The sequence below is a fragment of the Zalophus californianus genome, chromosome 2 (genome assembly GCF_009762305.2).
Source record: "Zalophus californianus isolate mZalCal1 chromosome 2, mZalCal1.pri.v2, whole genome shotgun sequence".
NCBI lineage: Eukaryota > Metazoa > Chordata > Mammalia > Carnivora > Otariidae > Zalophus > Zalophus californianus.
The window spans coordinates 92,570,897-92,589,944 of record NC_045596.1 but is presented as its reverse complement, the minus strand read 5'-3'; the positions used below and the strand labels follow the sequence as shown (position 1 = coordinate 92,589,944).

At 45.8% G+C, this 19,048-nt stretch overlaps 1 protein-coding gene across 2 annotated transcripts; it reads left to right on the top strand.

The window, feature by feature from the left end:
• The first annotated feature begins 660 nt into the window (after positions 1-660).
• On the top strand, positions 661-3,019 carry NEUROG2 (neurogenin 2). 2 transcript variants are annotated; one of them, XM_027599527.1, is made up of 2 exons: positions 661-800; positions 1,180-3,019. In XM_027599527.1, the coding sequence occupies exon 2, from the start codon at positions 1,181-1,183 to the stop codon at positions 2,000-2,002; it is 822 nt and encodes a 273-aa protein (XP_027455328.1). In that variant the 5' UTR covers positions 661-800; position 1,180; the 3' UTR covers positions 2,003-3,019. The 2 variants fall into 2 exon arrangements, with proteins under 2 accessions (XP_027455328.1, XP_027455329.1); XM_027599528.1 differs by lacking the exon at positions 661-800 and adding an exon at positions 1,004-1,080.
• Positions 3,020-19,048: the final 16,029 nt, after the last annotated feature.

The window sequence follows — 19,048 nt, the reverse complement described above, 5'->3', positions numbered from 1 at the left end:
CCCGGAGTCCGGGGCGCCCTGATTGGCCAGCTGCGCCTCGCGACCTCCATTCATTAATAAATTAGCGGCACGCTCCAGCCGAGCGCGAGCCACCAATCACAATGGGCAGCGGCGGCGACAACAGCCGCAGCTTGAGCTGAAGCCGCCACCGCGGCTTCAGCCGCTCCGACCGCAGCCTCGAGCTCCGACAGGAGCTTTAGAACCATTTTATGCTGATTAGATAAAGGGGGAAAAGAGGCGGGGGCGATGGGAGGAGATGGATGGATGGCAGGGCCGGGGAGGGGGGAAGTGGGTGAAGAAAGAGAAAGAAATGAATGATGATAATGCAATGAAAAGAATAAGCCGGGGGGAGGGAAAAGCGGGGGAGAAGGGGGGTCGGCACAGGGGGAGGAGAAGGCGGCGGCCGGGGGTGGGGGCCCCGGGGGCAGATCTGATTGTTTTCTTGGTGGTATATAAGGGGTTTTAAGGAGAGTCGTGTGCCAGACACGCAGCCACTGAACCACAAGCAGCTTCGCTTTAACTGGAGTGCCCGGGAGTCGCGTGCCAGGAGCCGCACGGCCGAGGACTGACTGACAGACAGACACGCACCACCACCACAACACACGAGACCCGGGCGGATCGCCGCGGCCGCCGGGGCTCTTGGCAAACTCGCCCATCGGACTGGTCCCCCGCGGAGCCGCGCCAGGGCCGCTGTTTTCAAGCGACGAGAAGGACGCAGCGCTGCGCTCCCGGCAGCGCGGAGAATCGCCGCACACGCCCAAGTAATAGCGACGCCGAAACGCATTTAGGGAGCGAACGACGTAAGTATCCGCCCTGTGGCTTCTAACTTGCAAGGCTGTTTTCGGCGCCCCGTTCCACCACGTCCGAACGCCCTTTGCTCGCGTAGAATCTTCGTCCCGGGGGCCGCAGCCCCTCTCCGCGCGGTACACAGCCTTGAGGTCGGCCCGCCGAGGGCGGGGCCCGGTTGGCTGGCTGGCGGCGGGGTCACAACCAGGGGCTCTCCTGAGCTTGGAGAGCATTGGCGGGGTTTCCTCCCTAACTACGTTCTTCCTTGGCGCGGTTCCGAACCAGTCCTGGCGGGTGCGCGCAGGAGTACTTCCCGCGGACACCGAGAACGTGCCTCGGCCTCTGTATTTACATCTCATTTGGTTCTTTCTCTCTCCCCGCTCTCTCCGGTAGGATGTTTGTCAAATCCGAGACGTTGGAGTTGAAGGAGGAAGAGGACGTGCTGGTGCTGCTCGGCTCGGCCTCCCCCGCCTCGGCTGCCCTCACCCCGCTGTCGTCCAGCGCGGACGAGGAGGAAGAGGAGGAGCTGGGCGCGGCGGGCGGGGCGCGCGGGCCGCATGGGGCCGAGGCGCGGCCCGGGGCGCTGGGCGGCTCGCCCGCGGGAGCCGAGGGCTGCCGGCCCGCGCGGCTGCTAGGTCTGGTGCACGAGTGCAGCAAGCGGCGCCCCTCCAGGGCGCGGGCCGTTTCCCGCGGAGCCAAGACGGCCGAGACGGTGCAGCGCATCAAGAAGACCCGTAGACTGAAGGCCAACAACCGTGAGCGCAACCGCATGCACAACCTCAATGCGGCGCTGGACGCGCTGCGCGAGGTACTCCCCACGTTCCCCGAGGACGCCAAGCTCACCAAGATCGAGACCCTGCGCTTCGCCCACAATTATATCTGGGCGCTCACCGAGACCCTGCGCCTGGCGGACCACTGCGGGGGTGGCGGCGGAGGCCTGCCGGGGGCGCTCTTTTCCGAGACCGTGTTGCTGAGCCCGGGAGGCGCTAGCGCCTCCCTGAGCAGCAGCGGAGACAGCCCGTCGCCTGCCTCCACCTGGAGCTGCACCAACAGCCCAGCGCCGTCCTCCTCGGCGTCCTCCAACTCCACGTCCCCCTACAGCTGCACTTTATCTCCTGCCAGCCCGGCGGGGTCTGATATGGACTATTGGCAGCCCCCACCTCCCGACAAGCACCGCTACGCACCTCACCTCCCCATAGTCAGGGACTGTATCTAGAACTGCCATCCTTGGTACCCGCGCCAGGCCTTAGTGGGTTCCCGTTCCTATCCCTGACCAAGCCCTCCTCCCACCTCTCTCCTGTCCCCACTTCTGTGCCCTGGAAACCATCTCACTTCACGGGGCAGATGTAGCCGTTCTGAATCCTGGGTTGTTTGCTGCATTCCCTGGCTAAGTGTTTGCTTCCTTCAGACGGTCTCTAACTTATTGACGCTGTGATGGAGTTTATTGTCAAAGAGGATGGTAGAATTTTGGGGGCGTTTCTCAAGGCTAAAAAGATGCTGGGAAGCGATGAAGGTGGCCTGTCTAAAGAGTTTGCAGAGCGGACTGACGCTCCTCCCCCTCTCTGTAACACCAGGGGGACTCGGAGCGGTTCGTGTGAATCTCCCAGGGGGAATGCAACTGGTTCCTCTGATCTCTTCACCTTTGCTTCTACATAGAGATGTTAATGTCGAGTAGAAACAAATGTATCTTAGCATCTGAATGATTTTACTGGTAATAATATTATCCACAGATTTGCAATGGCTGGCATCTGTTTTATTCCCATTGCTGTCTGCAGGCTGTGGGAATTTCACCTGTCAAACCAAACTTTCCCTCTCTGATGTGCACTTTGTTCTGTTTCCCAGATTCGTCACAATGCCTATTGTCCCGTCCTTCTCTTTCCTTTTTCTTCTCCATTTTGCCATCTGTCTCTTATGATTTATAAGGGGAAAAAAGTTGTTTTGTTAGAGGGCCAGGTTAGAAGTCATTGTATAATTTGTAGGCTTTGTAATGATTGAATGCAAGCGTGGAAATTTAGGCTGAACTCTCTATCAAAAGGAAAAACGTGGAGGAAAAGGGAAAAATCAGGAGGGAGGATTGCTTCATGCATTATTTATCTCGACCTTTTAGGGGAGAAGGAACTCCCCCATTCTTTCAAGAGATTAAAAATAAATCAACAGACTGAAAACCTAAGCAGACACGGAGCATTATCAGGATCAGCCACACACGTGTTCCCTTCTATTTATTATAAAGAAATTTTTCATGGGAAAAGTATGTATTTTTTGTATATTTTACAGAGTTTATTCTAGTATGTATTTACATCTTGAACAAAAAATTGTTCTTCTGATTAAACTATAAATAAAATATATAATTTTCATAATTTTTGTGTTGTATTCTAACTTTTGCCTGCTTTTGTGGTTTTTAGAAGAATGTGTTGTGCCTTTCTGAAATTCTCCCCGTAGCAAATTGAGTTAGAGTACTTGTATTTTTCATCAGTGTTTGTGTGCAGAATTTCGCTGACACATAAAGTCTAAGAGATCACAAGAAGCTGAATCATATTTGAGACATTAGCACTGACGTCAGAGTGTAACTGCATCCAAACAAAACTTGATTTTTAAGAAATCAATTTCTGAATGAACAAGATCCGTAAAAAGGGGGGGGAGGGTTAAAAGATAATTAAATCAGGATAAGTTCCAAAGTTTAGAAACCTTGATGTGAAAAAAAAAAAATAGTGGCGTTGAAGTTTCTTGTGAGAGTGTGTAGAAAAGTGGTTCTTACACTTTGAGTTTCAGTTATCACCTGTAAACTGTAGGGACTGGACAGTGATTTCCAAGGTCCCTTCCAGCTCTTACATCTGTGATATATTTATAGTTCATTATTGGAAGCTGATTTTGTATTAGCCATTTTAACAAACTTGTTGGTTTTAAAAGTTAATTCCTGGAGAAAAAATATTCAGAGTGAGCTGGGATAAATTTGTCTCTGAGGGAAATAGGTAAGCTTTCCATTTTTGTTAAAATAAATACATAGTCAAAACTTACTCAAAGAGAAAGCAAAAATGGTTTCCTAATCTCCCCAACACATAACTATAATTTGCACTTCAATTTCCAAAGCAGAAGTGAATAGCATCATGGGTCAAAGATGACCAAGTGAAGGTTGACCACATTCTAGGTTTAAGCCCCTTCCTTGGTGGAGGGTGGCCACTGGACAACACAAGCTAAAAAAAAAAAAAAAATCACCTTAGCAAAGAAATGTTGGTTGTTCATGCTCCCCTCCCTCCCCAATGAATTTCATATCTGCTTCTGGTTTGGGCTAAATCTTCCACTCCTCTGCATTAAGCGACAATAATTTCTCCTGCAATATCTGAAACTACTCCTCCTCTCTACCCATATGGAAAATATTGTGTTTAGTATCTTAATAACCATTTTTTTTAATCAAAAGAAGAACCAAGCCAGGGGTTTGCTTTGTTTTGTTTTCATAGCTGGACGGAAAAGAGACCTGTTGGAAAACCCTTCTAATTTAAAGATTGTGCTATTCCTAGCCACTCTTGATTATCTGATATGAGGAGACAGTGCTGTATCTTTAATATTCACAGTTATGTTTCTAGTGTTTGAAAAGCTAAGCCCGCGAGTAAAACAATTTTAGTAGGGTAGTTTTAAAACGTCACAGTTTTAATGCCAAATCATTGTTCGAGCGATGATATTTATAGATATATGGTGCTTCTTTTGGAAATTTGCCAAAGAAACATTTCATGGCATAGGTCTGTGGAAACAAACTCTCAGGGCAGTTAGTCTCCCAAGACTATGGGAAACCTCCTCAATTGGTGGGGTGATCCCATAGACAGGTGACTCTAATTGTTTAGTTGGAGAGGATGGATGCCGAGATGGTCCAATAACCACAGCTTTGAGTAAGGGCAATACCGCGAACAAGCAGCCGCCCCTACACAGGACCCGCGGCGCGTTTAGCTGGAGCTTGTAGGTCCCCATACACGTCAGCAGCATGTCATCCATGGCTGGAATTCCGTCTACCATTTGTAACCTATACTCAGGCTATCCCTTCCTCATCTCGAGTAGACCTTATTTTACACAAATTGGTGCAATTATTTTTATGGCGTCCAATCTCTTTCCGCGGTTAAGGATGATGATCCTTCCGCCTCAGTTCGCGTTGGGAAGTCGCGCAGCAACTTCCATAGCCTGTCCTTTACCCCCCTCTGCAAGAATGAGAATTACAGAGTTGAGGCCGCTGCTTCTGCAGTAGGGAATATAGCCGCTCTTCCCTTTGGCCCATTTCCTCCCCACGTTACGACCACAACGGGATGAGCTGGGTCTGTCTGCATCGAGCGGGCTGGTGGGCGGCTGAGCAGCCACTCTTTCTCTGGCAGCTCCCGGTTGGCAAACGTTTCAAACAAGACCAAGGAGATGTTCTTCCAATGCCAGTCCCACACCGCCAGAGTTGCTAGATCTTTCCAGCGCCAACGGGTGCGCTGCGCGTGTTTACCTAAGGGCAGAGAGGTGCGAAGGTTGCTCCTGTCCTCTTTGGAAACTTCGCTTCGACGCCGTCAGGGTTCCGGTACTGGTTGTATTTATTTGTTCTGAACTGCCCAGGCCTTGTTACCAGACTAATTTTTCCTTCACCAAATTGTAAATAAATCCAGCTGAGGGCCAACAAGGAGGAAAAAAGCAGCAGAGGGACGGGCTGCCAACTGCTGGACCCACCGCGGGACCCCGGCCCAGGCTCAGCCGAGGCGCGAGGCGACAGCAGGGCTGAGGAGCCTGGAGTCCGGCCGCACCTGAGCAGAGGTCGGGTGGGCGCCCTCCTGGGCCAAGCCTTGCGGGCCGGGCAGAGGCGAGGGCACCGGAAGGCCTCGGGCGGCCTTGTCCCGGAGAGAGCGAGGGTCCAGTCGGTCCTTCCCTGAGTTTAGCCCGATTACGCATGAAGGACATCTGGGCCCAAGGCCCGCTGTAGCCGCGCACCCCCGCCAGTCCGTGGAGCAGGGGCTCCTGGCTGCGGCGAGCCCCCCCACCCGTCTCGCCCTCCGCCTGCAGTTCGCCGGGTGCACCCCCTGCATTGCACAGCCTCGGGCAGGTTGTGACTTCTGGGCACCGACACCTGGAACCCGTTAAAAGCGCCTCCTCCTCGTGCTTGGCCTCCCCTCCGCACACCCACCCCCCCTCCCCGCGCCCGCTCGGCTCTAGGGCTCCCAGGCGAGCTTTGAATGTATTAATTAAATAAAGCAGGCAGCCCTTGAATCGAACCGATGCAGGGCGCTCCCGGGAGCGTGAAAGTCCCGGCCTCCGAATCCGCAAAAGAAAATGTGTGAAAAGAGAATTAGTGAAATTAGGTTAGACCAATAAAACGTGAGGGCTCCAGCACCCCCCTTCCCGCTCCCCCAGCCTGGGGCTAGAAGGGCTATCTGGTCTGATCTATTGTTTCCCTCCCTGGCAGGGGGTTCATTGTGTGATAAATAATTCCCCTTCCATTTTATTCTTTTAAAAAAAAGGGGGTATTTGCATAATCACTGCTTTGATGTGGCCAGAAATCGGAGGCTTGGTCTCCCCAAGTCTACCGTTGGTAGCGAAGCAACAAAGCTCGATCCAGATCTTTCACTTCGCTACCAGTGTGTGGGGCAGATTGTCAGGAACGGCAGCGTTAAGCTTTTTTTTTAAAGGATCCATTTTAATGATTAAACCTAAGGAATGTCAAAAAAAATGGGGGTTGAAAAACGAGGGTTCTCACCCACCTCTGCTTCTCCCTGTCCTTTGGGGTTCATTGTTCTCGGCAGTTTTTTCCCAAAGCCTTTGGGTGTGTGTGTGGGGGGGGTATGCGCCTTGCTTGGGGCAGCCCCACGTGGCACGCAGTGGGCACCCGCAAGGTCCGCCCGGGCGGGGAGGAGCGAGAACTGCAGGAGCGGTTCTTCTTGCACACCCCCCTCACCCCACCCCCACGGTTTTCTTTTCCCAGTTTGGTTTATCCAGCCTGGATGAGCTCCTCTTACGGAGGGCGCTGAAGTGAGTTTGCTCTTTAGTCCCCGAATCGAATCCGGGGGGTCTCCTGGGAACGCAACTTGGGGGCAGTTTCAGGCGGTCCCCGACGGGAGAGAGGAGCAAAGAAATTCAGTCATCCGGAAAGCAGAACGGGAAAGCCAGTGTGGCCGAAGCTATTATTTTCCTGCGAGGTGGCGTGAGTTGGGAGGATGGAGTGGGAAAGGACCCTGATGGTGTGTGCACTACAACAAATGACTTTTTTTGTTTGTTTGTTTCCCCCTCTTTGGTGCCAAGGTTGGAGGAGGAGGGAGGGCGACGGGAGTGCTCGTCTGCCTCCGCTCGCACCCGGCTTCTCCAGCCACTCAAAGCGCAAAGGGCGGGCGGGGCGGGGGGGAAGTCAACTTGGATTATTGACTAGGAACACCCCGTGAGAGGCCGGGGCTCCCCAAGCACCCGGACAGGCGCCAGCTGTGCGCTCCAGCCTGGGTCTCACCTGCGCGAGAGACGCTCAGCCTCCTGGGATCCGAGCGCGGGAATCCCGCAGGGTTGGGGGTGGGGAGATGCAGGCAGGGAAGGAGGATCCGCAGAGATTTCCTCCCCCTCTCTGGCCCCCGCCTCTCACCGAGCTGACTCCCCGCCATTCTTCAGGTGTTCTCCCAGCTTTCGGATCGCAGAGCTTCGGTGGTGGTTAGCTCATTATCAATTCTCTTACTTTATTTTTCCCTTTTCCTTGTCAAGACTGTAACTGTGTAAGCATTAAGTTTTCATGCCAAATTTCTCACAAGACAAAAATCGTATTACTTAAGAAGTAAAAGGACTTGGGATCTAAGGTTCCTCCCAAAAGAGGCATACTTTTAATTTCGGTTGGACTTTGGGGACAGTGCTTTAGATTCACGTTACCTGGGGGCCACTGTAGTTTGTCGTGTACATTGACTTCCAGGGGTGTAGGAAATCAAGATGCAAAAAGTTAAAAATTTATTTCAAAGGACACATCTCCAAGGGAGGCTGTTTGGACTGTAACTGGCCTTTCAAAGGTTCAGAAACGAGTGTATTTCTCCGCCGGTCTTGTTGAATTGCAGAGCAGACTGGTCACCAACGTCTTTCTTCATTTCTCCTTTCTTTCTGATGATTCCATCATCACCTTCTCTCCTTTCTCTTCACTCCAGTGCCTGGAGGTGTACCTGGCGAGGTCAAACAACGGACCAAAGAACCAAAACTTTCACCTTTTTTATTTGATCTAGAAACAATGAAGCAAAAGTGCTGAAGTCCATGTAAAATGGAAACTGGAACCTTCAACATAAGCAGAGAGAACTCAGGGCCGGTTTCCATGGCAGCAGCTTGCAATAAAGCCTAATTCCTTGTGACAAAGAGGTCATCTTCCTTTTCAGACGTGTTTATGATCCCTTTGTGCATTGTATTTTGGCATAAAAGCTTCTCGGCACTGTCAGGGCTCCGCGGGCAGCTCTATGACTCTCAAGGGGGTTTATTGCCTCCTTGGTCTAAGAATAGCAGAAAGAAACCAAACCAGTGCCCTTGCGACAAAAGAGTAACCCCCCAGTCTTGCTGTTGCTTTCTTTCTGTAATACATAAATCTTGATATGGACTGAATAATTAAAAATGAGGGATTCTGGGTGTAACTTGAGTTTGATTTTGTGTTTTTCAACCTTTTATATCTACTGAAACACCACATGCAAATATAAGAAAACTGATCAAATGTGAGAATATGATTAATTTTTTTCTTGCCTTACTTTCCAGATAATTTCGGAAAAGTAATCCAATGGTGTTAAAACCTTGAACATACCTTTGAAACTGTCTGGAGGAAAGTCTAGCCATAACTTTAGAGAAGTATGGTATTAATGCATTCATACTTCTTTTCATATCACAGTGCCTAGAATATGATCAAAAAAATTTTTTTAATCAAACCCCGAAATAATTTTATTTTCTTTAACTCTCAAATTGCCATGGCAGAAACTTGGAAATAGACAAGAAGGAAAACATGATTTTGCTGGTGGAGCAGTAAAGCATCTTGAAGTCCTGAGTTCAAATCCAGTGTTTCTCTTGAATTGGAAGAAAATGATTCACTATATCCAATGACTGTCATTGGGTATGTGCCCAGGCAAGCCTTTCCTGAGCTCTTGTTGGCATTTGCAACAGAAGCTCTTATTCTTTTCAGGAGACCTAAAGAGTCCATCTGACAACATCTTCAGTCTGGGAAGTTGAGAAAGAGTTCAGTGAAAAGTGAATTTTCTTTTTTGTGATCAAATAATTTTAAAAGGGTTTCAGTTCTACTTGAGTAAAACTGTTCTAGAATCTTAGACTACTCTGCTCTCCTATACTGGAGAGAGATTTCTAGACTTCCCAGAGCTTTTTCAAAGCCTAAGGGTTCTGAACTACAGCAGATGAAGCTGACCTGATGAAGGCCCTGGCCAGTGGCGCCCTCCACACCTTCACATTGCTTTGCTCTGAATTTCTTGGACACTGATGCTTCCCATAACAACACATGTAAGATGATAATGATGATAAGACACGACAAAGCAGGCTGGAGCAAATCTCTAGGGTGGCAACTACTACTGGTTACAGCTCCCTAGGGAAGTGCTGCTTCTGTATCTTTCCACCTAAAAGAGACCAAACTTCAATTTTCTTCAAAGGCTCCCTTTTTCTGCCCCAGCAAATTAAGTGATATTATAAGACCTTTGGTAAGGGACTAGAAGGAGAGTGTTCATAAACATTAGGCTTCTCAACTTTTTGGTATTCATGATACAGTTTCGAATTTTAGATTTTTTTTTAATTTTTGAAATTCTGATAGTATGTTTGAAGGGATTAGGAGTCTCAAAGCAACATTAAACAAGGCAACTATGAATTATACCGCAGAGTATCCTCACTGCATCTCACAGAATCTGTAACATTCACAGCCATGCCTTTCAGCAATGTATCATTGTTTGAGGAAAACTATTTCTTGCCCTGGCGGTGCCTCCCATATTCACTAGCCACTATTCCTGCCTGTTGCCGGAAACATAGTTGCCTTCGTACTACCTTCACACTGCTCTGCAACTCTTATTTAAAGCCTGTCATTTCATTTCATACCATCTGACAGAACCCTGCTGCTGGACATTGTGGAGGATGTGCCTAGTCTCCACCAATATCTGATGTTCTTAACCCTACTGGGCATGCTCAGGCCCTTTACGACTGGGTGGAGCCCCTCTGCCATCTCTATCTTCCTCTTCTTTTGAGATGGTGAGGAAAAATATTGAAGCTGTTTGAGCTTTTGAGCCACCATATAAAAAGCAGTGGGTCCTCATGAGTCACCTAAACTCACAGTGGATGTGGAGTGAGGGATGAAAAACTTGGGAGTTAAAAGCCACTAGGAGAGGGTGGCTCAGTTCGGTGTCTGAGTTTTGATTTCAGCTCAGGGCTGATTCTGAGCCTGCTTCAGAATCTCTCTCTCCCTCTGCCTCCCCTGCCTCCGCACGCCGCGCTCCCTCTCTCAAATAAATAGAAATAAAAATAAATAAATAAATGCCACTAGGATTTGGGGGGTTATTATTGCATTATAACAGCCTACTCTGATGAAAATGGGTATATATTTATTTCAGGACTATACAACTTATTTGTAACAAAAAAAATGCTTTATAATTGACTAAAATTTGGTGGCTCATCTCTGAAAAGTTTGAAGATTCTCTTTTTTTTTTATTTTAAAGATTTTATTTGTTTATTTGAGAGAGAGAGAGAGTACAAGCAGGGGGAGCTGCAGAGGGAGAAACAGGTTTCCTGTTGAGCAGGGAGCCCAACGTGGAGCTTGATCCCAGGATCCTGAGATCGTGACCCGAGCTGAAGGCAGATGCTTAACAGACTGACCCACCCAGTCGCCCCTGAAGATTCTCTTAGAAAAGCCTTTTTAAGTTTTACTTTTGGCCATGCACAAAAGTCTTCATGTCTTGGAATCTATAGCCATCCCAAAAGGGATTTTTAAAATCACCTTAACCATTTTGTAAGTGTACAGTCTAACAGCTTTAAGTATATTCACATGGTTGTACAAGTACTCTCCAGAACTTCTCATCTTGCAAAACTGAAACTCTGTATCCATCAAATAATAACTTCCCATTCTCTCTACCCTGGCAACTACTATTCTTTCTGTTTCTATGAATTTGACTACCCGACATACCTGATACAATAAAAGCTGTTTTCATTTTTATCTTTATTTATTTATTTATTTTTTTAAAGATTTTATTTATTTGACAGAGAGAGACACAGCAAGAAAGGGAACACAAGCAGGAGGAGTGGGAGAGGGAGAAGCAGGCTTCCCGCTGAGCAGGGAGCCTGATGTGAGACTCGATCCCAGGACCCTGGACCATGACCTGAGCCGAAGGCAGATGTTTAATGACTGAGCCACCCAGGTGCCCCATGCTGTTTTCATTTTTAAAGCACGTGTTGTCCCTGACCCCACTTTTCTCTATCTCATTTTAATAAACTTTAATTTTATTTCTCCACACTCCTGATGTAAAAGCGAACATTGTATAAAGTTCTATCATTTACCACACTTGCCCTTTCTGCTATGTTGTGGGAAATAATTAATGATATGGAGCTGTACTCTCCTTTGGTTAGTGTTGGCTGATTGAGGGAAATTTTGCAGGAGGGCATCCATTATCAGGGTACCTGCCCTTTTTCAATGAAGCCACCTATTCTTGAGAGAGTCCTGAAGGTGATTATGTTTTTGTCTCATTCTTTAGAATGTGATTGAGGTGGTTTGATAGATTCTGGAGGTTCCTTTGAAGAGTAGATTGATTCCTGGGACACTATGGGTAAAACTCACTGTGATAATGTCATTTGATTCTGTTGTACCCAAACCTATAAGGGGACACATGGTTAAACAACATGTTAACTGAAGTACTATAATTAACTTATTAACTTAGAGTATATATGACGAGGCTTTTCCATTTTGGAGAAGCCAGAGCACTGGACTGAGTCAAAAGGTTGAATTCCTGTTGAGAGTTCTTTCTGTTACTGAGTGGCTATGTGACCGTGAGTAAGTCCCTTAGCCTGATTTGTCTACGGTAAGACGAAGTATGTCCAAAGTCTCTTCTCACTCCAATTTTCAAAGATCATGTAAGATACAATAGATTTGCTTTTAGAAAGACTTTGGGCAAACACTAGCAGTTTTATCTTGATATGTTTTTAGAAAGATTTACTTTCAAAAAGAGCCATATCGATTTCCAAATATAGATGGAGGAACCAAATTTTAAGTTGCCTTTAATAAACGTGTCTTTTAAAAATGGAAACTGGAGGCTTGAGGAAGACAATTGCAAAGTCCCTCAAGGTAGGTTGGTATTTAACACCGAGTAACACTTGCCACGCACCTTGAATCCGATCTTATTTTTCAGCACTTGTACTGAACAGAAGCTAATCATTTTAGGTGGGGAAGAAAAGCAAAGCTTTCAAAAAGATTTCTGTCTTTTAAGCTGCTTCCAGGCAGAGGACGACTATCTCTTTTATTCAGAGACTCATATTCCTTCATCTGCCTCCTTTATTTCTCATCTTTAAAGGCGTCTCTTGATTTGGACATCATGGATCTATAAACACATCCCACAAGTAATTTAAAATTATTCTTCTTGCGGGGAAAACAGATTAAGTCTCAGGTCCCCATGAATAGCTCTGCTCTCGCCATTTTAATAAAGAAGAGTTGGACCAGTGCTGATGGCATATTTACCTTCATGAGCTAAGAAAAAAGAAGGGGGGGGGGGAGAAAAAGAAAAAAAAGTTAATTACTGCTCCGAGCAAGTTAGTCTGGCTGTCCTGAGCTGTCTTTTATTAGTTGTCCCCTTCATTAATTTCCCTCACTGGATTTGCTGCTAATAGCTGCCTGGTCCCAGTCAGCTCAAAGCCGCATCTGTGCCATTGAGCAGAAAAGTAGGAGTCTGGCCAAAGGGGGGTAGAGATGGGGTGAGGGAGACGCTATTTACAAATCAACTCTTATTAACATGATGGTCTGGTTTGCTGAAGAGGGAAGAGGCGGGCCTCAGAGCAGAGAGTTGCAGAACAGACGAGACGTAGTGAAATCTGAAGTAGACAGCCCCAAGCATGGCAGTTGGGATTTTTACTTCACTCCTATGAGCTAGTGTTCCCCAGTACCAACTTACCCATCACTATTTTTTATTCCACTTACCACCAAGTAACATATTTTGTGTTTTGCTTACATTGTCTTCCTTCATTAGAATGCAAGCTCCAGGAGGACGTGTGTGTGTGCACGCGCGCGCACATGTGAGCATGTACTTTGTCCAGTGCTATCTCCATCACCTGTAACACTGCCTCCCATACAGAAGGAGCTCAATGCATATTTGTTGTGTTAATGTTGATGAAGTAATTTTTTATAGACCAAGAACATTCAGTTCTAAATTCCTATTTATACGCATACTCAATGAAGATACATCTCAGTGTCCCTTTTTTTTTCTTTGATAAGAAGAAAGTAGTTTTTCTCAAATGTTAACCTTTCCCCCAACCTCTGTCATAGATGTGGTCATAAATGGATCTGCCTAAACAATAATTTTTCTTCCTTATACAATAGTTCATCTTTTCAAGCTGCACCTAGAATCTTCCAGAGCTGAGAAAAGCATACTTGCAACAATACCATGAAGTAGTGGATGAGGTGTGAGTTAGAGGGTCAGAATATATTCTTTTTTTTAAAAGAAAAATTTATTTATTATTTTAGAGAGAGAGAGCAGGGGGAGGGTCAGAGGGAGAGAATCTTCAAGCTGACTCCTGCTGAGTGTGGAGCCTGACTTGGGGCTTGATCTCACCACCCTGAGATCACCACCTGAGCTGAAACCAAGAGTTGGGTGCTCAACAGACTGAGACATCCAGGTGCCTGTTCAGAATATATTCTATATAAACACAATTGTTTGAATAAATTAAGAGGCAATAGTAATGCCTTTCTACATGCATTGTAATATACTTGAGCCTGTCCATTCACATTGCTATCACAATAAAATAAAATTAAATTTGAATACTCTGAGTATTACATGCTTGGTTTGGAATCAATCCGCTTGAGTTTAAATCCCATTTCTAATATTTATTATCTGTGTGGTCTTTTTTTTTAAGATTTTATTTATTTATCTGTCAGAGAGAGAGGCAGACAGAGGGAGAAGCAGGCTCCCCACTGAACCAGGAGCCCGATGGAGGGACTCGATCCCAGGACCCCGGGATCATGACTTGAGACAAAGGCAGATGCTTAACTGACTGAGCCACCCAGGCATCCTTATTATCTGTGTGGTCTTTTTTTTTTTTTAATATATTTTATATATTTATTTGACAGAGAGAGACACAGTGAGAGAGGGAACACAAGCAGGGGGAACGGGGGAGGGAGAAGCAGGCCTCCTGCGGAGCAGGAAGCCTGATGCAGAGCTCCATCCCAGGACCCCAGGATCATGACCCTACCTACCCAAAGGCAGAGGCTCAACGACTGAGCCACCCAGGCGCCCCTATCTCTGTGACCTTAAGCACCTTAATTTCGACCTTAGTTCCCTATTTCTTTTTGAAGATTTATTTATCTGAGAGAGAGAGAGAAAGAGAGAGAGAGTGAGTGAGCAGGGGGAGGGGCAGTGGGAGATGGGGAGAGAGAGAGAATCCTCAAGCAGACTCTCCGCTGAGCATGGGGGCTCGACATAGGGTTCAATCCCAGGACCCTGAGATCCTGACCTGAGCCAAAATCAAGAGTTGGACACTTAACCACTTGGGCCACCCAGGTGCCCCTTAGTTCCCTATTTCTAATTGAGTAAAATAAGCTAATACATGTCATTTGTTTGGTGCATAGTAAGTCTTAATAAATGGTTGCTATTCCCTTATTTCCTTGAAATAGATGAGTACCTTAATGTACATGATATTTTAAGTATAAAAATTATACAGGCTTTAGAATTTTAATTATTTCAAAAACAACATGAGTTCTATTGAAATATCAAGGAAAAATCCATATTAGTAAAAACTTAGAATAATTGTAACTGCCACTGACTTTATTTTTTCTTTTTTTAAGTAGGCTCCACGCCCAGCATGGGGCTTGAACTCATGACCCTGAGATAGAGACCTGAGCCAAGATCAAGAGTCAGATACTTAACAAATTGAGTCATCCAGGTACCCCACAGCCACTGACTTTAGAGTGAGGTTATTTATAGCTAATAACTGTAATTAATATAATTCTTTGGAGAGGTGAAATAAAATACTTCATCCTTTGATAATATATCATGGAATAAGACAGGGTTCTATGTAATGTGGTTTTGGAGGTGTTGTTTCAAAAATCAAAAAGCAGTATACTCTTAGAGCCAGAAATTCCATTTTTAGGAAGTTATCCTACAGAAAGTCTCCCATTGTCTCTCTTTACACACACGGATGTTTATTGCTTATAAAATATAAAGCTTGGAGTCAGTTTAAATATTCATTAGTAGGCAATAAGTTAAATAAGGCATGGCGCATTCATGAGCTGGAACACTATACACCATCATAAAAGAATGGAATATTGCTAAGTGAACTGACTTGCTGGGGTGATCACAAGCTCATCTTCCACTACTGATATCGGCATTGTGGTCTCCAGGAAACACAGATGGTTTCATTGTCTGCAAACTTGGCAGATCACCAGACTCACTCGTGTGATAGCGTATGGATTCCCAGACCTTTTCCCGGACTTATGGGACGATACATTTTGAAGCTAAAGCCTAGAATCTGTTTTTTTAAACACTGATTTTTTAAATTTTATTTATTTATTTATTTATTTTTAAAGATTTTATTTATTTATTTGACAGAGAGAGACACAGCGAGAGCAGGAACACAAGCAGGGGGAGTGGGAGAGGGAGAAGCAGACTCCTCACAGAGCAGGGAGCCCGATGCGGGGCTTGATCCCAGGACCCCGGGATCATGACCCGAGCCGAAGGCAGACACTTAATGACTGAGCCACCCAGGCGCCTCAACACTGATTTTTTTAAAAGATTTATTTATTTACTTGAGAGAACGAAAATGAGTGAGAGAGAGAGAGAGTACATGAGAGGGGGGAGGGTCAGAGGGAGAAGCAGACTCCCTGCTGAGCAGGGAGCCCGATGCAGGACTTGATCCCGGGACTCCAGGATCATGACCTGAGCCGAAGGCAGTCGCTTAACCAACTGAGCCACCCAGGCGCCCTAAAAACTGATTTTTTTTAAGGTTTTATTTATTTGAGAGAGCGAGAGAACGAGCAGGGGCAGAGAGAGGGGGAGAAGCAGACTCCTCTGCTGAACAGGGAGCCCAATGTGGGGCTCATTCTCAGGACCCTGGGATCATGACCCGAGTGGAAGGTAGACACCCAACAGACTGAGTCACCTACATGCCCCCCCAAACTAAAATGATTCTGATGCAACCAATTTGGCACCAGTCTGGGATGGGCATTCTGGAACCGTGGAGTAAGACAATAAAGACAAATATGAAGGATTATTTCCAAATGGCTTTGGTTAAGCTACGTGTATATAATTTGGGAGGGTTCTTTGGCAAAAGGCTTGAATTAACCATAGTCATGCTTCCTATTTACATTATTCCTGGGAAAGTCTGCCTTAGGCAAAACTGGGAAGAGGTAAATTGGCCATAATATTTTAGTAGATGAAAATATCAAGTTGTATAATATTATGTATGGAATAATCCAATCTTTTTTTTTAATGGATAACTTTTTTTTTTATTCACATGTGTTCCACAGCCTTCCAGCTAAGAGTACAAAATTGGGGCTGGTCAAATGGCACATTAATATAGCTCAGGAGCCCTTGGCCATCCAGAAAGATGGAACAGTTTCTAAGTCTCCTTATACTCCCCAATTAAGGGAAACCACTAGAACACAACTAGACGCTTGGCATTTGAGGATTTAGCATTTAAAGTTCTATCATCTGGGAACGAGTCCAGGGGTTCAAGACATGTTTTTGAAACCTAAGTGCTATGACCCTGGAGTGTGGACAAGTCACCGAGCTGATGAAGAATAGACCCACTGTTAAGACAGACTTGCTATTTTCTACCTGTCTTCACATGTCAGGAGACCACACTGTAACTATCACCACACATCTGAGAATTCACAAAGGACTCGATGATGTACTGCCCATGAATGTCAAGGGCAACTGGAAATCAACTGGTTCCATACACAGACAGGTTTCTTTCAGGAAAAGAGACCAAAGCACCGAAGTAGAGGATAAGAAACTTTTCAGATGATAACCATACTCTCACGATAATATCCTCTCTATGGATCCACTTGCTATGGTCACAAAGACCTTGACCCTACATCAAGCATACGCAAAAGGGACACAACAAACACCTTAGCAAAGGGAAGACACACAAGTAGAGTAGGTGACTAGAAAGCAATGAGAGAGAACTAAACTTAAAAAAAAATTCCAAGTTACTTTCAACAGTAATGTCTTTGCAGAACAAGAAAATGTTTCTAATTATATTCTGTACCACTTCTTTATCAACTCCAGGCTACCACACCCTTTTGCAAGACTGTCAGCCACACACATACACACTCACGTCCTGTGCTCTGGATCTGCCCCTCAGGTGATTTTAGCCAGCCGTTTCTCCAGGTCCTGGATGTTGGTGGGGCCAGCGTCCCCTCTTCATACCCTTGGCACTGAACTCCAGGAACTCCACTTTGAGGGGCAACTGTGAGAACTCAAGTTCTTTGCCTTTCCTTCCCAGCTGAGCGAGAGGGGTGGGGTGCGGGGTGGGGAAAGTGCTGGCACTGTCCAATGTGTTGGGGACAGCAGAACGGGTGACTCGAGTGTCAAGTTCTTTCTCAAGTGCTGTGGAATTAACTTTGCGGATTTTGCCACTGTAATGTCTTGCTCAATGCAGGCATGGAATCATCCAATCTAAATAAAAATATCAACTTATTTTTATCTATACCCACTTCCTCTTATGAACATGGAAAATCATATGAAACAATATACACCAAATAATAATAGTAGCCACTGGGGAATGGGATTGGATTGGTGGAATAAGGATGCCCTTTTCCTTTGTACTATATACAATAAGATACGCAATTTTCTAAGTTTGTATCACCCAGGTAATTAAAAGTAACCAATTAACACATGAAATATGGTCAAGACAGGCTTCCTAAAGTTGTGTCAAGTTGTATATTTGGTACTTGCCAGTTTGGGGTATGACTTCTTTCTTTAAACCAGGCTTTACTTTGCTTGAACAATAAATAAAGGGGCAGCAATTTCAGGACACCAAGAGCCCTGGAGACCGTCCGCAGGGTAATCTTGCTGTCCCTTTATTTCCTGCTTGTCAACATTCAGATTAGTCCAATCAGTTTCTGCCCCTTCCTTGGGAAATTTCTTTCTTTCTTCTCTATCTAAGCAAATCTAGACTCTCCAGTAGGGTTTGCCCTTAACCTGGCATCTGTTTCGAAGTCACCTTAAAGTCATCTTAAAGCTTCTGCTCAGGTAAATAAGACTGGCAACAGAAACATCCAATCCTAACTTCATTTCCCTATTTGAGTCAAGGTGACTCTTGGTTCTTCTTTGGTAGCAACATTAAATAGTAAGCTGGTACGAATTTTTGGAGAAAAATTACCCAAAGGAACTTGACAAACATTCCATTCTATTTGTTGCTGTGTTGTAAAGTTTTTTTTCTTTCTGAGGAAGATGCACAGTGATCATGGTGGGACTTGCCTGAAAATAGTTTATAATGCGTTATTTCATTTTTAAAAAGATTTTATTTATTTATTTGAGAAAAAGAGAGGGAACACAAACAGGGGGAGCGGCAGAGGGAGAAGCAGGCTTCCCGCTGAGCAGGGAGCCTGATGCGGGGCTCGATCCCAGGACCTGGGATCATGACCTGAGCCTAAGGCAGATGCTTAACGACTGAGCCACACAGGCACCCCTATTTCTTTTTTAAAGATTTATTTATTTATTTGAGAGAGAGAGAGAGAACACATCCACATGAGTGGGGGAGGGGGAGAGGGAGAGGGAGCAAGAGAATCTCAGCAGACTCCCCGCTGAGCGTGGAGCCCCACGCAGAGCTCTATCTCATGACCCTGAGATCATGACCTGAGCCAAAATCAAGAGTCGGTCGCTTAACAGACTGAGCCACCCAGGTGCCCCTGTTATTTTATTTTTTTATGAAAAAAGGGAAAAAGTCATTAAATATATTTTGAGTATTAAGGGGACTTTAGGCCTATGAAGGGTAATTTGACAATAGGTCTCTCAGGATAAGGTGACCACATATTCAAAATACCTGGTGGGCATAAGACTCCTGATCAGTTAATGATTTGAGAATAAGGCAGGTGCATATGTTGGAAGAAGGTTCTAACAATGGC

Bases quoted from the DNA above. Each gene is read 5' to 3' on its own strand.
- NEUROG2 (XM_027599527.1), top strand. From the start codon at position 1,181: ATGTTTGTCAAATCCGAGACGTTGGAGTTGAAGGAGGAAGAGGACGTG.